This window comes from Furipterus horrens, unplaced genomic scaffold (genome assembly GCF_987537825.1).
Source record: "Furipterus horrens unplaced genomic scaffold, mFurHor1.1.pri manual_scaffold_13, whole genome shotgun sequence".
NCBI classification, from domain to species: Eukaryota; Metazoa; Chordata; class Mammalia; order Chiroptera; family Furipteridae; genus Furipterus; species Furipterus horrens.
The window spans coordinates 53,643,930-53,667,228 of record NW_028327183.1 but is presented as its reverse complement, the minus strand read 5'-3'; the positions used below and the strand labels follow the sequence as shown (position 1 = coordinate 53,667,228).

The following is a 23,299-nucleotide window of genomic DNA, read 5'->3' as shown; positions in this document are numbered from 1 at the left end:
GGGTCCAAGGGAAAGACGGAGTCAATACAGCTTGGCTTCAGGTGCGCCGCAGGAGTTGCCGGTGTTGACTACAACGTCAAACCGCCTTAGGGACTCCGACTCCGGATTTTCTGTCGGGGTTTACTCCCTTAGCCTTTCCCCTAAAGAGGTATACCGCAAGGCAGCGGAGGTTTTTTTTTGGAGTCAGAGTTTTCCTTCTCTGTTACAGAGAATAAGCCTTAAGTAAATGGTGCAAAATGAGTGATTCTTGAGGTAAAAATAAGTCTGAATATATCCTTGAGGTTTATGTTTTACAGGCTTAGTTTTTCATATGAGATAGCATTCAGAAATAGGACACCAAAGAAGAACAATAGGTTAACATTTTAAAATGAAATGGAAGCTTTGTAGTTACTACCCTAAGGGACGTATAATGAATCTGAAGTTGCATTATATTTGGATACGATTGAAGTATCGTATGATGTGAAGAACTTTGTCTCAATGGTACTTCAAACTATTTTCTTCCAAGTATGGTACAGAACAGCATTTATTTTAATGTAATTGACACAACTTTTAAAACCTCATTTTCTTTCTAAAAGCAATGCATATTGTCCTAAATAATCAGTTTTTGTACTTGTCGTGTCCCTATTAATACTTTGAAAGAGCCTTGTTCAGTCATGGCCTCCTGGCGAGCATGGACTAAAAATGGAAATGCTGCTATCAGTGTGTGGTGGTGTATTCTACCCAAGTATAGCTGTGTATTTCACACCCTAGTTCTTCAAGGTTACACAGATCATTGCAGAAGTTGTTTAATTAAACTGTTTCCCTTAATTCTAATAGCAGAAACGTTTCTGGATCCAACACCGTCCCCACATCCAGGTCTCAGAGATCCCAGTTCCTACAGAGTTGCTTCATTCTCACCAGCAGGAGGTGCTTGCACTCATTGGCAAAAATAGCTTTTGATTTTAAACTCTTCAAAGGTATTAAGTAACAACTTACTTTCTAACATAAGGGTCTCCCATAAATATTTGCTTTTACCTTAAAGCTGTTCAACATAGCAACTTAAATTGGATAGGAAGCAGCGCTTCTCCACAAAAACCTCATAGGAACATATCTTTCAAAAATTTGTTGCTTTTGCTGCTGTTTCTGAGCGGGCTGAGCTTTATCCTGCAAATGAAATGAATCCAGTTCAATGGGCAAATAGCAAGCAATTATTCTCATCAATTCAGCGTCTACCTCAAAACTACAAGTAAGCTGAGGCCTGCCTCTCTTCTCTGAGAGCCAGACTCAGCTGTGCTATAATACATGACTGTACTGAGATAATTGAACTTTTACTGTCTCAGCATTGACTTACAGGACCTTCCTCTAGAAGAGGGAGATGAGTCTATATGCAGATGGAAGCAATTATATGGACAAAGGAAACAGGCTGAATTTGCAGTTGTGACTCTTGAAGGAATAGTGGAGGCTAACCCTTGCTGCCAGGAACCTGTGCTCAGAAAGCTGAACATGTTGCCTTGACGAGGGCACTGAAATTGTCAAACAAAAAGTGAATGTGTATACTGCTTCGAGGTATGCTTTCCCAGTTTGGCCTACACATGGTTCCATCTGGCAGGAAAGAAGACTATTAACCTCCAATGAAAAGAAGATTAAGCATGCAGCAGAAAGTTTAAAATTAGTAGAGGCTATCCAGGTGCCTTTACTGGTGGCAGTCATGCACTACCCTGGACAGGAGAAAGAGACTGAAGTCGCTATAGGAATCCATTTGGCAGATCAAGCAACGACGGAGGATGCTAAAGGAACATTTATAATGCCTCTGGCATCTGTTCGAGACTTGTCTCAATTTGACCCTGTATGTTCAACTTCAGACTTAGAGAAAGCTAATAGCCGGGGTTTTGATGAAGAAGGTCCTGATAGTAGATGGAGAAAGAATTTGAAAGAAGTCACACTGCTTCCTGGACAATTGCTAGAGCCCGTCCTGAAGCATTTGCACAAGGTCACTCACTGTGGAAGGGGCTCATTAACTGCCTATAGTGAGCCACAGCTCACAGGTCCTGGATTGTCTAAAGCCATACAAAAAGTAACTGCTACATGTGCTTTATGCCAGAAGAATAACCCCAAGACAGATCTCTATCAAGAAAAAGCCCTGACTGGTGTGGTTCAGTAAGTTGGCAATCATCTCGCAAACCAAAGTTACCGGTTCGATTCCCAGTCAGGGCACGTGCCTGCATTGTGGCCCAGGACGCTGGTTAGGGACACGTGAGAACGAGGCAACAGATCCGTGTTTTTCTTGCATCACATCTATATTTCTCTCTCTCCTCTCAATTCTTATGTCTCAAAAACTAAAGTAAAATATTTAAAAAAGAAAGAAGGGGGCCCTGGCTAGTGCAGCTCAGTGGACTGAGTGTACCCTGCGAACTCAAAGGGTGCCAGTTGGTTTCCCAGTCAGGGCATGCACCTGGGTTGCGGCCCATGTCCCCGTATGGGGGCATGTGAGAGGCAACCACACATTGTTGTTTTTTCCCTGTCTCTCACTCTTCCTTTCTCTCTCTCTAAAAATAAATAAACTATTTAAAAACTAAAGAGAGAAAGAAGGGAAACAATACCAAGTACAGTGACCATTTTAGAACTAGCCAATACAATTTACCCAGATACCAGGGATACGAGTGTGGAAAGATTTGTTAGTCTTTGTTGACACGTTTTCAAGATGGGTAGAAACCTATCCTACTCGTCGGCAGCCGTCCGTCTCGAGAGACGATGGTGTAGCTTCTTAAGAGTCTATCTGCACCGCCGAGAATGGCTGTGCAGTCCGACTCGGGAGTGACACGGTATCTGTCTCCTCCCGTGTTGAATCGACATCTTACGATGACGCTGGAGTGTCCTCTCCAGTGAAGCTGAAGCTACAGAGCCTGGGCAGGGTGATATGGAGGGTCTGCTGTTGCCCATGCAGCAGACCCCACCTCTCTTCACAGCTGAAGGATCCAAGGGAAAGACGGAGTCAATACAGCTTGGTTTCAGGTGCGCCGCAGGAGTTGCCGGTGTTGACTACAACGTCAAACCGCCTTAGGGACTCCGGCTCCGGATTTTCTGTCGGGGTTTACTCCCTTAGCCTTTCCCCTGAAGAGGTATGTCGCAAGGCAGCGGAGGTTTTTTGGAGTCAGAGTTTTCCTTCTCTGATGTGCCCTGACTGGAAGATCGAACCAGCGACACTTAGCTCGCAGGCCGACGCTCAATCCACTGAGCCAAACCAGCCAGGGGGACTCAAAGCAGTAGAAAATAATTATCAGCAAAGAACAAATGTAATTGAATCTTGAATTAGGAGGGTCAGTCTCTGAGTCAAAAGTAAAGCAAGGGAAAATATTAGCATACAAATCAGGAAAGAACATTCCATAGCTCATCATCAATGTCTCTAAGATGAAAGGGGGAAGATATTCAACCCAAACACAAGGACTCTGGGACTCTTCGAAGGGGAGCTAGAGATAGGTTTATCACCACACCCAGACAGAGCTAGGGAGAGCTGGAAACAGACCTCTCACGAAATTACCCTTAACCTTAGTTAATCACGTTAGATTGTAACCCCTGAGTACCCAGTAATGGAGAAAGGGGGAAGATGGGGGTGGGGGGCTACTCACTTTAGTATAAAATCAGTTTGCTTGGTCTGCTTCAGCGCCCATACCCCTGGCTGTGCTCGGCCCTGCATATCCGTGAATAAACAAATGCCTCGGTTAGTGCTGAAGTCCTGTGTCCCGGTGTTTTTATTGTAAGCATTTCTCAGACAAACGCCAGCTTTCTTGTTTCATACCAGCATATTTAAACCTAGAAAAGAAACTTCCGAGGCAAAGCCCACTGGAAGTTCAGGCCTTTCTAGGGGCAAGTCCACAAGGTGGCACTCATCACTTCCTCACTGTCACTGTACTTGCCTGGCCTCTTTTCAGGCCCAGAAACCCTCCCCGACAACACCCTCTTTTCCCTCCCAGCACCATTTTGTATAGATTGAGAGGGAGAAACCAGACGGAAGGTGACATTGTGTGGGAAAGATGTTACCTAGTAATCATTGGCGAGTCACCAAAATATTAATTTTGGAAAGAAATCTTACAAGTATTAGGAATAATTATGTGCACAAACCAAAAGCGATGACCAAGGAAAGTCTGTAACTAAAGAAACCAAGGTGCAATGAAGCACAGATCACGCAACTGCGTCCCCCTCCCTACAGTCCCCATGTCTGCGCAAGCCTGCCCCTTTCCAAGCCGGGCCACACCCAGCAGCCCCGCCCCCACCCTCATTGCGGAAGCGCTCAGCCCAGGCTCATCCCCGTGCTGAGTGAGGAGCATGCGCAGTCTCACAGAGAAGAGAGTGGAGTAAGGAAAGTCTCGAGGTTCTTCCCAGTTTGGGTTTTTCCGGTCGAAACTTGATTTTTCAAGTCCTCATTCCTTAGTCACTACGGATGTTGAAGTCCCTGCAGCCGAGCGTCCTGCCCCGGTGAGTCCCGTGTCCTTGTGAGACCCTGATGCGTAGACCTAATTATTCGTTTGCGAATCCCTCCTCCCTCCGCCGCCTCCCTTGCCGCCTTGTCTCTCCCGCTCTAGGAGGTCGGTTGCTCCGGGACTGGCATCTGCGGTCCGCCCACTGGAGACCGTCCCCTCCCCCTCCGCCATTTAATAAGAAACCCGAAACCAAGAAGAGCACACTTTCCGTGGGGTGGGACCTAGGAGATAAGTACACCGTGTCCCCAGAAGAGGCGACCTGCCCCCACCCCACCCCCGCGGGAGGGCCTTTGTGGAGGCGGTGAGGTCGAGGGGCCCGCGGGACGGCGGCGGGACGAGGCCGTGAAGGGATCTGGGCACGGGGTGAGGGAGACGGGCCGTGAGAGGGAGGAGAGGCCGCTGAGGGGCCGTGGGAGACGGCGACGCCGGGGGTGGGGGAGGGACGGGGCAGCGCCGTGGGAGGGAGGGGTCACTGGGGGGGGCAGCCGGGGAGGACGGGAGAGATGCCGGGGAGACGCGGGGAGCTGACGGGGCGGGGGCCTGTGCGCAGACGTGGGGGTGGCACAGGGCGAGGCGCTCGGACGGAGGGAGGGGTTCTGAGGAGAAGAGTTGGGGGCGCCACAGCGGGGGCGGGAACGGGGTTTGGGGTCACGGGTCCGAGGGAGAAACAGCGCTGAAGTCACCGAGGTGGAGTGGGGGGGTGGTGGTGACGGGAAGACTCACAGCGGCCGCAGAGAGGACACAGGCGCGGGGTGGGGAGGGGAGGGGAGGGACGCAGGTTGCATGGAGATGGGAGCGGAGCCATCAGATGAGGGAGTAGAGTAAGTGAAGGTGAAATAGGTTTCCGTCCTTTCACGAAACGGGTGTAGGGACGGGAACAGAGAAGAGGGGAGAACGGGCAGGGGAGAGGGAAGGGGAAATCCAGGAAAGAACAAAAGTGCAGAGAAACGGGGAAGAGACGGAAACGCATCCGTACACAGAAACACAGTAGTGGGAAGAAGGGAAACCCAAATGTGGATGAGTGAGGGGCTTCAGGATGTAGATGATTTAAGTCGTGAGATGTCACCATATGATTTTATAATCTGTCAATATGTAACATTTGCTGAATTGTTTCACTTAAATTCATTTGAATAAGAAATACAGATCTCCAGGCTTGTGAATTTTATAATTATTTGCTCTCAACTGTGACCCTCATTTACTCAAGGGGGCAGACTTGTTGCCCAGTCATGGCTCCTTCCCCATTTCCTTAAATGGCAAGAGGAAAGTAACCTGGAACTGACGTAGCTGAGTCTGTTACCACATAATGCTTTTTCCAGGAATATTAAAACCATTGGGTCTCCACCCGCCCTTTTTTTTTTGTATTTCCTTTTTTTTCTAACTCTCACTTTGAATATATTTTTACAGAACATATTTAGATAAATCTTAGTCTTTTGAATAATTTTTCTGTAGTCATTAATCTCTCAAGCATTGATGATAAGTACGTTATAAAAGGTTTAATATATATTTATTTTTAATTTCAAGACAGGGAAAGGGAGGGAGAGGGAGAGAAACTTCAATGTGTAAGACAGTCATCAACCAGTTGCCTCTAGCACAACCCAAATTGTGGACACAGCCTGAAATCCATGCATGTGGCTGTATCTGGAATGGAACTTGTAACCTTTCAATTTGCAGGATGATGCTAAACCCACTGAGTCATACCAGTCAGGGAAAAACTTGGATTTAGGAAAAAGTTCCACATAGTTTTTCTTTTGAATATATTATTTCTAGTTTAAATTCTGAGCGCTGCATCCTTTCTACTGGTTATCCTATGTTGGAACATCCATTGGCACTTAGTAAATGATATCAGCCTATTTCACTGTGCACTTGGTAAGAATGTCTTAATCTTACTACAGTCCAAACGTAGTTTCAAGAGTTCATGTAATGTTCAGCAGGTTTTACCTTCCCTTTATGTGATTTGTTGAATCTGACTGCGAGCCACAGCCAGTGGTTCCTCTGAAGTCCCTCTTGTCCATTCTCTGAAAATATTGAAGGAAGCACTGGATTGACCTGAAACATGGGTCCCAGAAAGCCCATCATTTCATTCTGTAATTTTATGGACATGTTTTCATAGCTAATATTTTTAAAATTTTCATCATCAAAACTTGTATTTATCACTTTATATTTCTGAAATAAGTTTTTCTAATTTCCTAGAAAATAAGAATAATTTATGCCCATGGAGGCTGTCCTTTTAGAAGTTCCTGCCCAAAGTCTTCACAGTACCCAAAGCTCTGAGGAGTACTGGGTCTGATATGTGTGTCCTGGTGCTACAGAAAACCACTCTGGGGGAGTAACTCAGGCACCAGGAGTGAAATAGATAAAGATGCCATTTCATGGTCCCCACTGCAGATCAGCAGAATTATAACTTAGAGTGAGGCCCTCATTCCCTAGGGGTCTGCATGCTTATTAAAGCGAAACTGTTTCCGGTTCATATTAAATCACCTGAGAAGGTTTGAGAAAGGACATCAGCTATGTTATCCTCCACAGAGTTGGACAAGTGCTCTGGGTGGAGCATGCTTGTTTACTCAAGTGCTCTAGCTCATCCTAAGGTGAACCCAGGGATTCAAAGGAGGGCTTTGGGATGCATTTTTGTAATATCCTTATTTGTGGGTGTGCTTGTTGATAGTAGAGACAGAGCAAAAGAGAGAGAGACAAAAAAAAAATTGGTGTGAAAGAAACATGTATGGGCACCTCCCATATGCACCCAGGGAGGGGTGGAATCTGCAACCTAGGTAGGTATTCTGATGATGAATCAAACTCACAGTGTTTTGGTGTCCGGGATGATGCTGCAATCAACTGAGCCACTCAGCCAGCATGTCTTTTATTTTAATTATAAGAACATTTTCATTAAAATTCCACAGTTACCAGTGAGCTCAGGGAACATTAGAGTTGAAAGAAGGGCCCTAGTCAATTAGCAAAAAGAAAGGAGAAAGCTTATCTGTAGGGTGGAAGGGAAGGAGCAGGGAAAGAAAAGGTATGCTGGCATTCCTTGTAAGTTCAGGTGGGCATTTGGGTCTGGGGGGCTGCAGGGTGCTCTGCTGCTTGGGGTTCAGGAGAGCAGCACACGTTCTCAGTGCTCTATGAGTTTGTGGGCCTCTGTGAGGGGAGAGGGCACCTGAAAACAAGAACAAAAAACTACCATGTGGTTGTTGTGATGTAGGAGCTTACTGTTCCTGACTCTCCTCTGACAAAAGACGGAGGTGGTGACCTTTCCAGCATTTTCAGGTCCTGCTTGTCATTGTGCTGGACTAGGAATCAGGGGCTGTGCAGAAACCTCTGAAGGTACAGTCTCAAATCCCAGAGTAATTCAGCGTATTATCGACTGTGAAAACAGCCCGAAGCGGGAGCAGGACCAGGGTTCCACGGCTGCTTCTCAGGTAAACGATGTGTCCTGGGTTAGAGGCCGTGTTTGCTTTTCTTCCGAACGTCAGTGTCTTAGAAGCTGCAACCTGTATTTCTCTGCCTCCGGTATTCTTGCCTAGTAAAGTTGTTTTTATCTTCTTATTTTTTCCCTTTCTTCTTATGATTGCCAAGGTCAGCACTTTACAAACTTCTCCCCTTTGTCCCAGAGCCTTCTCTGCGTTCTCTTTATCCAAGATCCCCAAGGCCATGAAGAATATCTGCCATGAATTACTAGCTATTAACTACTGAAAACAACCTCTTTCTCTCACATCTACCTGGGAAGGCGCCCGTGTGCAACACCCCTGTTGGAATGGGCTCAGAGGCACAGGTATTGGCGAAGAAGTAAGATGAAGCTTTTAGGTTCATGTAGCTGCAGCATCATCTTTGTAGACGCGGAGTAATAAATGCTCATTTTATTGGTCAGGATAGCTCAGCAAGTTCTGACAAGAGTAGATAGAAGAAACTAGCTCACTAGTTTGGTACAAATCTCTTGCTTGTGTGCATGTATGTATGTATGTATGTATTATTTTTAGAGACAGGAATGGAGAGACAGGGAGATAAACATAAATGTATGGTTGCCTCTCATGAGCCCCCAGCTAGGGACCTGGATGGAGACCTGGCCTGCCACCCAGACATGTGCCCTGACTGGGAATCAAACCTGTGACCCTTTGTTTTGCAGACATGCGCTCCATTTACTAAGCCACACCAGCCAGGGCTTGTTTCTATCTAAATATACTTCAGTATTTTAGTTCAATACATGAGAGTCACATGTGCATTGAAATTTGCAAAATTAATATTTGTGAACATTTTCATGTGATTTCTTTCCTTTTTAAAAAGATTTAAAAATAGTATATATTGAGAGAGGGGTACAGAGGGAGAAAAACAAGGAGATGAACATTGATGTGCAGGAGAAATATGGATCAGTTGCCTCTGGCAGGGCTCCAACCAAAGACCTGGCCCGCATCCCTGACCTGTGCCCTGAAGGGGAATTGACCACTGACCTTTGGGTTGGCGGCCAGCGCTCAATCCCCTGCACCACACCAGCCACAGCAAAGATTTCTTTTCTTACGTATTTTTTTTCTTTCAGTAATGTCACAGCAGTGATGACATCTTCTCTGTGCTTTGGTCACGTGATATTCACTGTTCCAGTGCATCTGATGTTTATTTAGCTGAGGTGGTCTCTCCACCAATAGTCAATAGTTTCTCATCATCATTAACCAGGGTTTAGCAGGGAATTTTTGATAGTTTTGGAAAAACCCATTACATTCCATTGGAAACAACCCTTAATTTCAGTTTGCTTTGGAAAATGAAGGCCCTACATTTATTTCCTAGAGATCATTGGCTTTTGATATGGAGGGTTTAATGAACCATGCCTTTTTCCACTAAATTTTCATTACATTTCACACTCTTGTTTCCAACATACTCTGTGTTATAACTTGTGTTAAGAAAGTTTACAAGAGTCATAATAATGAATATGGCATTATAAAATTTCTAACATATAACTCCACTTTAGAGTAAAAAAAATTTTTTTCAAGATTTTATTCTTTTTAGGGTTGGGGAGGAAAATCAGGCGAGATACATCGATGTGTGTGAGAAACATAAACTGGTTGCCTCTCTCCTGCTGCAGACTGGGGAACCTTGCCCAGAACCCAGGCGTGTGCCCTGGCTGGGAATCGAACCAGTAACCCTTCAGGTTGCATGCTGGCACTCAATCACCTGAGCCACACCAGGCAGGGCGATGCACAAAACTTTTCTAAAAAATAAAAGACTAATAAACACTAGTTACATTTTATTCTTTATCATTTTTTACATTTCTCCTTTTACTGTGTTCCTGAAACAAAAGATATACACAAGTAGATTCATAAGATTTACCAAATCACAGAAAAATCTTCATTTCATTAACATAAAAGTACAGTTTTCTATCACTTTTCATTTATATCTAGTTTCGATATGTGTATGTGTCCATGTGCATAAAATGTTAACAGTTGAGCTATTTAGTGTTCTTACTCTCTTAAAATGTTTTCATTCTCAATTATAGAAACTGTAATGAATGTTCGTGAGGTGTCTATGTGTATTTGCCTCTGTTGAAAAATATTGATCAAGTTTGGAGTAAATCTGAAGGTCTATGTTTTAATCTGTATTTCAGAAAATATTCTAATAGGAAGAAAAATGTTGTTCTAAGCTTACCTTCACTAAATTTTCAAGTAATGTTTTAGCCAATATGTTTCTTATTCCTTGAGAAGTGCAGAAGTCCTTCAATTCAAAATCATGTATGAATTATTTTGTTTTCCTTATTGTTCTATTCAGAAGTGTGTCATGTGGACCAGAGACAATGGTGTCACTAGTAAAGTGTGAGCTTGTAAAAGATGTGGAAACACAAGCCCCATCCCAGAACTTCTGAATGAGAATATACATTTTTTAAAAACTGCAGTTCTTTGTTCATGCGTAATTGCTGAAATTCGTGTGGGAAATGCCAGGCTATTTTGCTGAGAAATGCAGAGTTTATGAAAAATGTCTATAAAAACATTATTCATAATTGCTGAAAATTTCACGACATTTAGAAAATACACTCTTCTTTTGTAAGCAGTGTTGACACAATTTAGCAAAAAATTTATTGCGTTAAAAGTATTTTATTAACAATTATTTTAGAAAAAGAAATTTCTTCAATATGACTTTTGAAGTATAATATATGGCATAATATAAAAGCTATGAATATAATTTGAAAATACACATAACAGCATGTATAACAAGTAAGAAGTATGCCAAGTATTGCATAAATTTTTGGGAAAAAAACTTCATAATGTGAAAAAATATGAACAGAAACGGCATTCACACTAGAGACATATATCAATAGATATCAATAGTAATAAACAGTTTGTAAACAAAACGCTAACGCTCTACCGTGAAACAATGAAAATGTGTATAAGCAAGTTTCTTTATCTTGCACACTGCATAGTTTTGATGATTATTGCAAAGATAAATGAAATTAAAAGGACTCTTTAAAATGTAAAAAAATCATAATTAATATGTCAGTATTTGAACAAGCGTAAAAATTCTAAATTTGGATCAAAATGAGAAAAAGTTATATCAATATATAACCTGAGGTACAAAATACAGAACAAAACAAAATACAAATTACTTCATTGTTATTTATATTTATAGCCATCGAAAGAGTCAATGGGAACGACAGCACTTTTGGGAAAAGTTGTCAGCGTCACTCACAGCAACATTGGCACTCAAAGGGTTAAATTTGAAGAGGTACTTATATGTCCAATTCTCCATGATTTTCCTACTGATCAATATACACAATTTATCATGAATACTACAAATACAACACTGACCAATGCATACGGCTATGTCTGTCCCTCATTTAAAAGGTTATTTTTATGGAAAAATCTCTGCAGTGGATTGTGGACAGGTGTCATTCTCATTTCTACTGTTTGAAAATACATTAGAGAATATTACGGGATCAAAATGATCTTACTGGATTATTCAGTGTAGTCTCCAAGGTTCAACACACTTCTAACACTGTTTTCATATTGGGTTACATTATTAACGCCTGGTGGCCACTTGGTAAAGGTGTTTTATTTTTCAGGGACCTTTTACACTCAGGGACGTGTCAGTAGATTTCTCTCAGCAGGAGTGGGAATGCCTGGACTCAGCTCAGCGAAAATTGTACATGGATGTGATGTTGGAGAACTACAGGAACCTGGCCTCCGTGGGTGAGGATGAGTCTTTTTTCAAACTTCCTACACCAGCTGCAGGGTGGGGTTTTCTTTATTAGTTTAATATCATTTGGGGACTTAGCCTTTCAGACTCTTACTCTCAAGGGAGACACTGGAGGTTATTAGTCTACCAGTCTTCTTACCTTAGCAAAAACTGCACTGTAAATGGCAGAATTTATATTAGAACTAATGTTTCTTTTATAAACAGGTCATGTTTTCCCTAAGCCAGCCCTGGTCGCTATTGTGGAGCAAATGAAGGAGCGCTGGGATGTTTGCAGAAAAAAACCAATATCTGGTCACTCAGGTAGGTGGGAATGGAACAGCAGATGACACAGGGAAGGGGCCTAAAGGTCACCCAGGACACCAGACTTAAAATGTGGTTTGTGAACTGTGCTTCAGTAAAAGGAGTCTGAAAAGTTGAGGTTGATTTCTGTTGCTGTCACAGAGGGCCAGCTGGTCTCCAACACGTCCGTTCCTCCAGTGTCATCTTCCGACTCTGGTTCTACTCCAGTGACCTGTGTCATCCTATTAGCATTTGGGGCCAAAGACCTCATCTTCGACCATGAGGTCCGGAATGGTCAGGCTTTGCTACCATTGCATTGGGGACCTGGAAAAATCTGTGTTCATTGCTGAGAAATTAGAAATTCAGCCTTAGTTTTTTTAAGTTTTGTTTTTGTCTCATGGATGGAGTTTATGAAGAAAGTGGTTGAGGGCCTGGGATTTGTTTCAGGAACCCTGGGGTTCATGATTTCTGGTGTATAATTTGTAATCCTATAGGCTTCAAACAGAACCCCAGAAAGTTTAAATTCAGTGACTTCATTGCTACCCTATACACCTCCCCCAAATGATACAATCCAGTTTTCTCTTGCCCTTCACAATGTCGTTTTGCTTTGTATGAACTGACATACGAAATATCCAGTTTGTATACTCCAGTTTCTTTGTGTTAGAATTGTTTAAAATATCTCCTTACCTTATAGAGTTCTTCAGTAAATTACTGCCATAGGCAGCCTTAGAACCACCATGTATGATGGTCTTTATTCTTAACCTGATTTCTTGATCACTATCGTTTTGTAATTCTATCTTGTTCAGTCCAATGATGCCCGGGACTGTGCCTGATGTGTTTTCACTTTCTGATTACACCTCGGTTAGATTTCTGCTTATGTTTTAAGAAGTGCTGAGACAACATGCCCGATTGTGTGTTTTTGGTAAGAAGTGGGTCACACAATTATTAGGCACTTCTTTTTTAGCAAAGTGTTCAGTGGTGCCTTGGTGATCACTGAGTCGGCCCCATGAGTGTGTTCCTTGTAGAAGTAGTAGGGTTGTAATGCGGCCTTGTCCTAATCTGTCCACTGGGTGCATTGGCTCTGAATCTTCTCTTCAGGTGTAAGGTCAGCCCGGTTCCACCTGGCTATGTTACAGAGCGATATGCAGTTGCTCCTACTTGTGTTTGTCGTGGAGGAGCCCAGGAGAGGCCAAGATGTGATCCAAGGCCAGCTGCGGCCGGTGCCGTGCATGTGACCCCTTACTGTGTGATATGGAGCTTCCAGTTGCTGTTTGTTTCTGAGATTAAGGACAGTCTGAAGCATGAGACAGGAGAGGCCGTTTTTATGGAAAATCCACTGGACATAACTTGGGTGGGATATCAAGTTGAGTGGGGCAAGGTCTAGGAAATCAGTAGAACATGGCTACAGTGTTATCCAGGAAGACAGGGACTCATGTATGGCACCTGCCTGTGGCTCTGTGGTGGGGAGGGCTCAGCAAGGGAATAATGGCCTGTGCCAGGACTGCTGTGTGGGAGAAAACTGCCCTTCCAGCCTTTGTCCTGAGGCCAGACAGTTCAGTTCCCCTGCATATGTCCCTGGGGCCTGTTAAGCTGCTGTCCTAAGGCTGGAGTTCAGAGCGAGGGAGTCCCAGTAAGTCTGTGTGCGACCGTTTCAGAGGAAGACATGGATTCCAGCACCCCTCATTCTCACTTAGCCACAATTCCCACCAGTGTTCTGGTGTGTTACCTTTTTATGATAGGTTCCTCAAGTTCAGTTGATTGCATTTTTGTTTCTATTGATGTCTTAAGAATATAAATGATAGTTTTTCCCTCAGTAAACTAAAGACATTGTGGGACTTACTAATACGTATCAGTATTTTGTCAGTTGTCATCAAAATTATGGTGTACATTTGTGTGGTTTTTACCCAACTTTGTTCATGACTCACCTTGTTTCTTTCTGTGCTTTGTTAATGGTCCAGCGTGTTTCAGAAATAGTGTTATTTTATCTCTTTTCATTTTTGAATTTATGTTCTGTTTATGTGAGTAAAATCTTCTAGGCTTGGCTAGTGTTACTCAGTGGATTGAGCACTGGCCTGCAAACCAAAGGGTCGCAGGTTTGATTCCCAGTTAGGGCACATGCCTGGGTTGAGGACCATGGCCCCAGATGGGGGAACCTGAGAGGCAACCTTGCATTGATGTTTCTCTCCCTCTTTCTCTCTCCCTTCCCCTCTCTCTAAAAATAAATAACTAATATCTTTTAAAAAATAAAAATAAGTAAAATTGTTTTTAAAACTTTTCTAAGTTGAATTATATTTTTACAAAATCAAAACTATATTACATAATATTTTTATTTTATTTTTAAGTGTATTTTATTGAGTATGCTATTACAGTTGTCCAAATTTAATTTTCCTTTGCTCAGTTCCACCTAGTAGCTCCCTTCCCTCTAGCAATCCTACCTCCCTTAGTTCATGTCCATAGGTCATGCATATAAGTTCTTTGGGATCACCCTTTCTTGTGTTATCCTTAACTTCCACCTTTCTATTTTATATCTACCAATTAGGCTTCTTAGTTCCTGCACCATTTGTCCACTTTCCCCCTTCCTGTTGATAACCCTCCAGCTGATCCCCATACCTATTATTCTATTTCTATTCTGGTTGTTTACTTAGTTTGTCTTTCATTTTCTTTTCTACATTCTGTTTTTGATAGTTGTGTTTGTTGTCATTTAAATGTTCATAGTTTTGATCTTTTTCTTAAGTAAGACCCTTTAACATTTCATATAATAAGGGCTTGGTGATGATGAACTCATTTCGCTTTACCTTGTCTCAGAAGCACTTTCTCTGCCCTTCCATTCTACATGATAGCTTTGCTGGAGAGAGCAGTCTTGGTTATAAGTCCTTGATTTTCATCACTTTGAATACTTCTTGCCAATCCCTTCTTGCCTGCAAAGTATCTTTTGAGAAATCAGCTGATAACCTTATAGGAATCCCCTTGTAGGTAAGTCTTTCTTTTATCTTGCTGCTTTTGATTCTGTCTTTACCTTTAATTTTGACATTTTAATTATTATGTGTCTTGCTGTTGTCCTTTTTGGGTCTAGCTTATTTGGTATTCTCTGTGCTTCCTGGACTTGTGTGTCTATTTCGTTTGCCAAATTTGGCAAGTTGTTCTTCATTATTTTTTCCCATGAGTTTTCAATTTCTTGCTCTTCCCCTTGTCCTTCTGACACCCCTATGATTCAGATATTGGTATGTTTAAAATTGTCCCAGAGTTTCCTAAGCCTCTCCTCATTTTTTTCAGTTCTTGTTTCCTCATTCTGTACTGGTTGACTGTTTTTTTCTTCCTTATGTTCGAAATCATTGATCTGAACGCGAGCTTCCTTCCCTTCACCCTTGGTTTTGTGTGGATTTTCCTTCATTGTACTTAGATGAGCCTTCACTTCTTTCCTTCTGCATTTGCCATACTCAAGCATTTCTGTCAAGTCTGTGAGCATCATTATCACGAGTGTTTTGTACTCTGTGTCTGTTAGGTTGGCTGTTGCCTCTTTGCTTATTTCTCCCACTGGAACCTTGATCCAGTCCCTCTTTTGTTCCATACTTCTCTGTCTCCTCAGCTTTACACTATCCTGTATTTGCCTCTGTATCTTAGGTAGAACAGTCGCACCTGTTACGTTTCAAGGAGCAGAGCCTTAGGTATTTGTCAGGATGGATGATCCATTTCCCTGCCTTGCGGTGCTGTATGTGCGGAAGGGGTCAGAGAGGGAACAATGTAGCCTTCTCAGCACTCTCCCTTTTTCTAGTCAGTTCACCCGCTTCCCATATGTGACCGATGCCCCTATAGCTTTGCCCTGGTGATGGTTCCCAGAGTGGGTGGGTTTGTACATTCTAGGACCGTGGATTCTTCTCAATAGACTCTTGAGAGACAGTTTCCTCCTCCTTTCCAATGCCCACTGGTTTTACAGCCAGAAGTAATGAGGTTTTATTTTCCTGGTAATGAAACTGTTAGCTTCGCAGTCTGGCCTGTGTCTGGAATCGTCCTCCAGGGTTCCCTCCCCGCTTTTATAATGTGTGACTGCTCTTTCCACTGGCCAGCTGTAGCGAGTGCCTTAACTATGGGAGCCACTTCTATAGCCACACTGCGTCTCTCTGTTTGGCTTCCCAGCTCTACCCCTCCTATCTGTTTCCATGAGTATTAGTTCTTTATATTTTTGTTTGTTGGACTTAGTTCGATTTTCTGGTAGTTCCCGTTTTTTTTGTTTTAAGGTGTATGTAATCCTTCTTATGGTTGTGGAAGGAGGCAAAGCATCTCTTCCTATGTCTCCATTTTGGCCGGAAGTCATGGCTGTCTTCCTGTGTTGTTTGGACAAATATTTATTCAGGTCCTCTGCCCATTCTTCAATCATATTGGTTTTTTAGTGTTAAGCTGTGTAAGTTTCTCATATGTTTTTCAATATATAGCATTATTGGTGTATGTTCCCCTATTCAGCAGATTGGTTATTTTATTTGTTTTCTCGATGGTTTCCTTTGCTGTACAAAAAAAACTTATTTTGTTGTAGTCTCATTTGTTTAAATGTTTGTTCTTGTTTGCCATGCCTACCGAAATATATCCTTTTTTTTTTTAAGTGCATTTGCAGAGTTCATTGACTATCCTTTCTTGTCGTGGTTTCATGGTTTTAGGTCTTATAATGTAGTTTTCAGTCCATTGTGAATTTATTTTGGTACATGGCATATGAAATTGGTGGAGTTATATTATTTTGTGTGTATTGGTCCTGTATTCATTGTACCATTTATTAAAGAATCTGTCTCACTCTCACTCCATTGTGTATTCCTGCCTTTTTTTATATTACTTATCCATATATCTTTGACCATGTAAAAATTTGTTACTTGTTTTATGTTTTGTAAAATTTCTTTATATATTCTGAATACTAAAGACATCAGATATATGCTTTGCTTCAATTTTCTTCTGTTCCACGGGTTGTGTTTTTCACCCCTGTATATTTCCCTTTATGTGCGGGAGTTTTCATATTTTATGTAATCCCATTGTCTATATTTATTTTGCTTTTTCTTTTGATGGTATGAAAAACAATCTCATAACTCTTTTGTATATGTTTTTTGGGCGCTTGATACTGGTCTTCAGTACTGTATTTCCTATGGTGTTTGATCCATTAGTCAACTCTTCTTTTAACTATGCGCTACAATGCATTCACCATTTATTGACATGGTTTTAGCACTGTATGTCGTGCAACACAGAAACACATATTTCGAAGATGCTTATGAAAAGCAGATTCATTGAACATGCTGCACCCTCCATCTCTCCAGAGTAGAAACAGGGAATTGGGAGTATTCTTAAAATACTGCCATTGTGTGTCATGAGATGAGCAATATGGTTACCAAATGTAAGGAACTGTTTCTTCCTCTGATTGAATTCTCATTTTACCTTTCTTGGTCTTGCTTTGAAGATTTAACATTTTTGAAGTGCTCAAAAATGTAATATACCCAGTAATTGTTTAACTTAAGTGTACGTTCTACCCGGCTGCTGTGGCTCAGTGGATGAGCTTTGGCCTGCATACCAAGTATATCGCTGGTTCGATTCCCAGTCAGGGCACATGACTAGGTTGCATGTTAGGTCCCTAGTTGGGGGCACAAGTGAGAGGCAACCACACAGTGATGTTTCTCTCCCTCTCTTTCTCCTTTCTTTTCTCTCTCAAAATAAACAAACAAATATATTTTGTTTAAGTGTACATTCACTTAAGTGTCATTCTTCTGAACCTTAATTTTTTATCTTTCAGCCCTGTCATTGGAAGGCAACCAGGCCTTATTGCAAAAGCAAGGAATAGAAGATTTATTATCTGAAATAATACTGGTAAGATATCAAAGGTGTGCCTTTGATAATGTAATGAAAGGCTGATAAGAAAGTGTGCCACAAGAAAAAAGGATGTTAAAATCAGATAATTATTCATGATAAAATCCTTATTATCTAAAGAGGTGAAAACTAACACATTTGGGGAAACTTTCACTTTAAGTCAGTCACATTTGCAGATCAGTGTGTTCCAAAATGTGAAGCCAAAAAACAATTTTGGAGGTGTATATATTTTTCTAAAAGCAGTCTGAAAAATTATCAACTCATTTCATGCTGAATATCATCATTTGAATTGTCTAAAATGGAGAGTGGGATTAAACTTTCAGTAGTTTATAAAGTTTAGTGAATTCTAATGCACATGTAAAATTTAAATATAATTGACTTGGCAATACCTTTATTAGAGGAATTATTATACTTCATTGAGAAGTAATGTTTTACTGCAATATATAAAATTTTTATTAACTTGGGTGTGATTTTTTCATTCAACTACCGAATTAATAGGTATCACACAAATGTTATTTGGGAATAAGTGTACATGTTTAATAAATTATAGGTGTCACTAAAGGCCTTTCTATCTTTAATGATTACCACCAGAGTACATGTAATGAAGACAGAAGTTATCAGTGCAGTGAAAACTGGAAAATTATTAACCACAAGTCAAATCGTAAAATATGTAAGAATACTCATCTTCAAGAGAACCATTATAAAAACGGAAAAGTGTTTGACCAAATGTCAAATCACAAAACTTACCAGGTTATTCCTATTGTGAAGAAGACAAACCAACAAATTAACTGTGTTAGATTATTTCAGGAATCTTCAAATAGTACTGAACAAAAGAATATTCCAATCTTGAGGGAAGTTTCAACATCTTTACTGTGTGGGAAAGTGTTCAGTAAAATAGTTAATGAAAATGGAGTGAAGAAAATCTGTATTGGAGAAAAACAATGTATAGAATGTGGAAAAACATATCATTGGCTTCTAGATCTTACTCTACATCAGAAAATAGATACTGGACAGAAGCCTTACATATGTAGAGAATGTGGCAAGTCTTTTATTTGCTTCTCAGCTCTTACTATTCATGAGACTATTCATACTTCTGTGAAACCATATAAGTGTAGAGAATGTAGAAAAGCCTTTAGATTTTCCTCAACAGGTACTCAATATCAGAGAATTCATACTGGAAAGAAGCCTTATAAATGTACAGAATGTGGTAAAGCCTTTTGCAACTTATCAACCCTTACTAAACATCAGAGAATTCATACCGGAGAGAAGCCGTATGAATGTAGAGAATGTGGCAAAGCCTTTTGCCACTTATCAAACCTTATTCGACATCAGAAAATTCATACTGCGGAGAAGCCTTATAAATGTAGAGAATGTGGTAAAGCCTTTAGGGAGTCCTCAAAGCTTACTGAACACCAGAATATACATACTGGAGAGAGGCCATATACATGTAGAGAATGTGGCAAAGCTTTTAGACTGTTTTCCACTCTTACTCAACATCAGAGAATTCATACTCGAGAGAAGTACAAATGTAGTGAATGTGGTAAAGCCTTTTTCCAAACCTCAGTGCTTACTCAACATCAGAAAATTCATACTAGGGAGCCTTATAAATGTAAAGGATGTGGTAAAGCTTTTCACAAGTCCTCGAACCTTATTCAACATGAGAGAATTCATACCGGAGAGAAGCCTTATAAATGTAGAGAATGTGGCAAAGCTTTTAGACAGTTTTTCACTGTTACTCAACATCAGAGAATTCATACCGGAGAGAAGCCGTATGAATGTAGAGAATGTGGCAAAGCCTTTTGCCACTTATCAAACCTTATTCGACATCGGAAAATTCATACTGGGGAGAAGCCTTATAAATGTAGAGAATGTGGTAAAGCCTTTAGGGAGTCCTCAAAGCTTACTCAACACCAGTATATACATACTGGAGAGTCGCCGTATACATGTAGTGAATGTGGTAAAGCCTTTTCCTGCTCATCCGTGCTAAGACGCCATCAGAAAATTCATACTGGGGAGAAGCCTTATAAATGTAGAGAATGTGGCAAAGCCTTTAGGGAGTCCTCAAAGCTTATTCAACACCATAATATACATACTGGAGAGAGGCCGTATACATGTAGAGAATGTGGCAAAGGTTTTAGACTGTTTTCTGCTCTTAATGAACATCAGAGAATTCATACTGGAGAGAAGTTGTACAAATGTAGCGAATGTGGTAAAGCCTTTTGCCTCTTACCAACCCTTACTCGACATCAGAAAATTCATACTGGGGAGAAGCCTTATAAATGTAGAGAATGTGGCAAAGCCTTTAGGGAGTCCTCAAAGCTTATTCAACACCAGAATATACATACTGGAGAGAGGCCGTATACATGTAGAGAATGTGGCAAAGCTTTTAGACTGTTTTCCACTCTTACTAAACATCAGAGAATTCATACTGGAGAGAAGCCTTATAAATGTAAAGAATGTGGTAAAGTTTTTCGCCACTCCTCAACCCTTATTCAACATGAGAAAATTCATACTGGAGAGAAGCCGTATAAATGTACAGAATGTGGTAACGCTTTCAGCCTGTCCTCAACACTTACGAAGCATCAGAAAGTGCATACTGGAGAGAAGCCTTATAAATGTAGAGAATGTGGCAAAGCTTTTAGACAGTCTTTCGCTGTTACTCAACATCAGAGAATTCATACCGGAGAGAAGCCGTATGAATGTAGAGAATGTGGCAAAGCCTTTAGAGAGTCCTCAAAGCTTACTCAACACGAGTATATACATACTGGAGAGTCGCCGTATACATGTAGTGAATGTGGTAAAGCCTTTTCCTGCTCATACGTGCTAAGACGCCATCAGAAAATTCATACTGGGGAGAAGCCTTATAAATGTAAAGAATGTGGTAAAGCTTTCAGCCTGTCCTCAACGCTTACGCAGCATCAGAAAGTGCATACTGGAGAGAAGCCTTATAAATGTAGAGAATGGCAAAGCCTTTAGGGAGTCCTCAAAGCTTATTCAACACCAGAATATACATACTGGAGAGAGGCCGTATACATGTAGAGAATGTGGCAAAGTTTTTAGACTGTTTTCTGCTCTTACTGAACATCAGAGAATTCATACTGGAGAGAAGTTGTACAAATGTAGCGAATGTGGTAAAGCCTTTTGCCTCTTACCAACCCTTACTCGACATCAGAAAATTCATACTGCGGAGAAGCCTTATAAATGTAGAGAATGTGGCAAAGCCTTTAGGGAGTCCTCAAAGCTTATTCAACACCAGAATATACATACTGGAGAGAGGCCGTATACATGTAGAGAATGTGGCAAAGCTTTTAGACTGTTTTCCACTCTTACTAAACATCAGAGAATTCATACTCGAGAGAAGTAAAAATGTAGTGAATGTGGTAAAGCCTTTTTCCAAACCTCAGTGCTTACTCAACATCAGAAAATTCATACTAGGGAGCCTTATAAATGTAAAGTATGTGGTAAAGCTTTTCACAAGTCCTCAAACCTTATTCAACATGAGAGAATTCATACTGGAGAGAATCCTTATAAATGTAGAGAATGTGGCAAAGCTTTTAGACTGGTTTTCGCTGTTACTCAACATCAGAGAATTCATACCGGAGAGAAGCCGTATGAATGTAGAGAATGTGGCAAAGCCTTTTGCCACTTATCAAACCTTATTCGACATCGGAAAATTCATAATGGGGAGAAGCCTTATAAATGTAGAGAATGTTGTAAAGCCTTTTGGGAGTCCTCAAAGCTTACTCAACACCAGTATATACATACTGGAGAGTTGCCGTATACATGTAGTGAATGTGGTAAAGCCTTATCCTGCTCATCCGTGCTAAGACGCCATCAGGAAATTCATACTGAGGAGAAGCCTTATAAATGTAAAGAATGTGGTAAAGTTTTTCGCCAGTCCTCAACCCTTATTCAACATGAGAAAATTCATACTGGAGAGAAGCCTTATAAATGTAGAGAATGTGGCAGAGCCTTTAGGGAGTCCTCGAAGCTTACTCAACACCAGAATATACATACTGGATAGAGACTGTATACATGTAGAGAATGTGGCAAAGCTTTTAGACTGTTTTCCGCTCTTACTCAACATCAGAGAAGTCATACTGGGTAGAAGTTGTACAAATGTAGTGAATGTGATAAAGCCTTTTTCCGAATCTCAGTGCTTACTCAACATCAGAAAATTTATACTGGAGAATGTGGTAAAGCCTTTTTGCCAGTCCTCTACCCTTATTCAACATCCAAAACCTCATACTGGAGGGAAGCCTCATAAGTGCAGAATGTCTCAAAGCACTTTGGGATTCCTGAAAACTTGCTCAACTTCAGAAAATTCATAAAGGTGGAAGTTGATGTAGTGTAGGGAAAATGGCAGGCCTTAGCCCTTATTTGACATCTCAGTAATCATACTTGAGAGATGTCTTGTAAATATGGACCCTGTGGCAAATCCTTAATTCACTCCTCGAAACTGATCCCACATCAGCTCCTCATACTGGGGAGAAACTATATAAATGTATGGTATGTAAGTGCCATGTTTTTTAATCATCAGTAGGTCTTAGGCACCAAGAGAGTATTCATTCTGGAGGAAAACTGTTTAAATGTAGAGAATGTGCCAATGTTTTACCTTGTGCTCAGAAGTTATTCAACATTAAAATTAATGCTGCAGGGAAACAGAAAATGAGAAGAATAAACTGTAAGCATTTTCAACCCTCATTCAATATCAGAGAATTTTTACTGAAGAGAAGTCTTGAAAATGTAACAAATTTGGTAAAGTTCTTCATCCTCTTTCATATCTCTGTCAATATCTCAAAATTGATACTGGAGAGAATGTAGCAAAAAAAAAAAAATGTGGAACAGCTGTACCCATTTGCAAACCTCAGTCAACATCAGAATTCATTTTGTGTCTAGGACTCATTACCTGGACAGGTGACTCTGGTTTTAGTTTTGTTACAGGACAACGTCCAGGGTCCAGAACATCCATAGGAATACTATTTCAGCTAGATGAGAGTTGTTCATTTCCAGGTACTCCAGTTAGGAACATTAAAGATGTGTATTGATGCAAATATTACCTACATTGATTTTTGTTTGTTTATTGTGTTCATTTAAAAAGAAAAGCGTGTATTGACCCTAGGTTTAGGGATCATTCTGGCATCATTCTGTCCAGAATATACATTCTTTTGATTTGGGATAAAATTCTCTAAATATGCCAAGTCAATATCCTGTAATGTGTCAGTGAGGGCCACTGTTTTCTTGTTGACTTTCTGTCAGATCTATCTTTGGATGTCTATGGAAAGTTAAAGTCACCTACTATGGCTGTATTGCTGAATATAGAACTTGCAATAACTGTGTACATATCAATAATCACTGCAATGTAAATGGATTACATAATCAGAACAAAAAAGAGAAGGTAACCCTGACCGGTGTGGCTCTCGGTTGGGCGTGTCTCACAAGCAATAGATCTCTGGATCCATTCCTGGTCAGGCAATGTGCCTGGGTTGTGGGTTCAGTCACCCGATGGGACACATATGTGAGGCAAGCCATCGCTGTTTCTCACATCTATGTTTCTTTCT

General features: G+C 41.1%; 1 protein-coding gene across 1 annotated transcript; it reads left to right on the top strand.

The window, feature by feature from the left end:
• The first annotated feature begins 1,687 nt into the window (after positions 1 to 1,687).
• Positions 1,688 to 21,762, top strand: LOC149995342 (uncharacterized). Its single transcript, XM_090259189.1, has 10 exons — positions 1,688 to 2,136; positions 4,187 to 4,331; positions 4,707 to 4,888; positions 7,795 to 7,870; positions 11,491 to 11,617; positions 17,665 to 17,738; positions 18,330 to 19,258; positions 19,334 to 20,689; positions 20,772 to 21,034; positions 21,194 to 21,762. The coding sequence occupies exons 1-10, from the start codon at positions 1,688 to 1,690 to the stop codon at positions 21,760 to 21,762; spliced, it is 4,170 nt and encodes a 1,389-aa protein (XP_090115315.1).
• Positions 21,763 to 23,299: the final 1,537 nt, after the last annotated feature.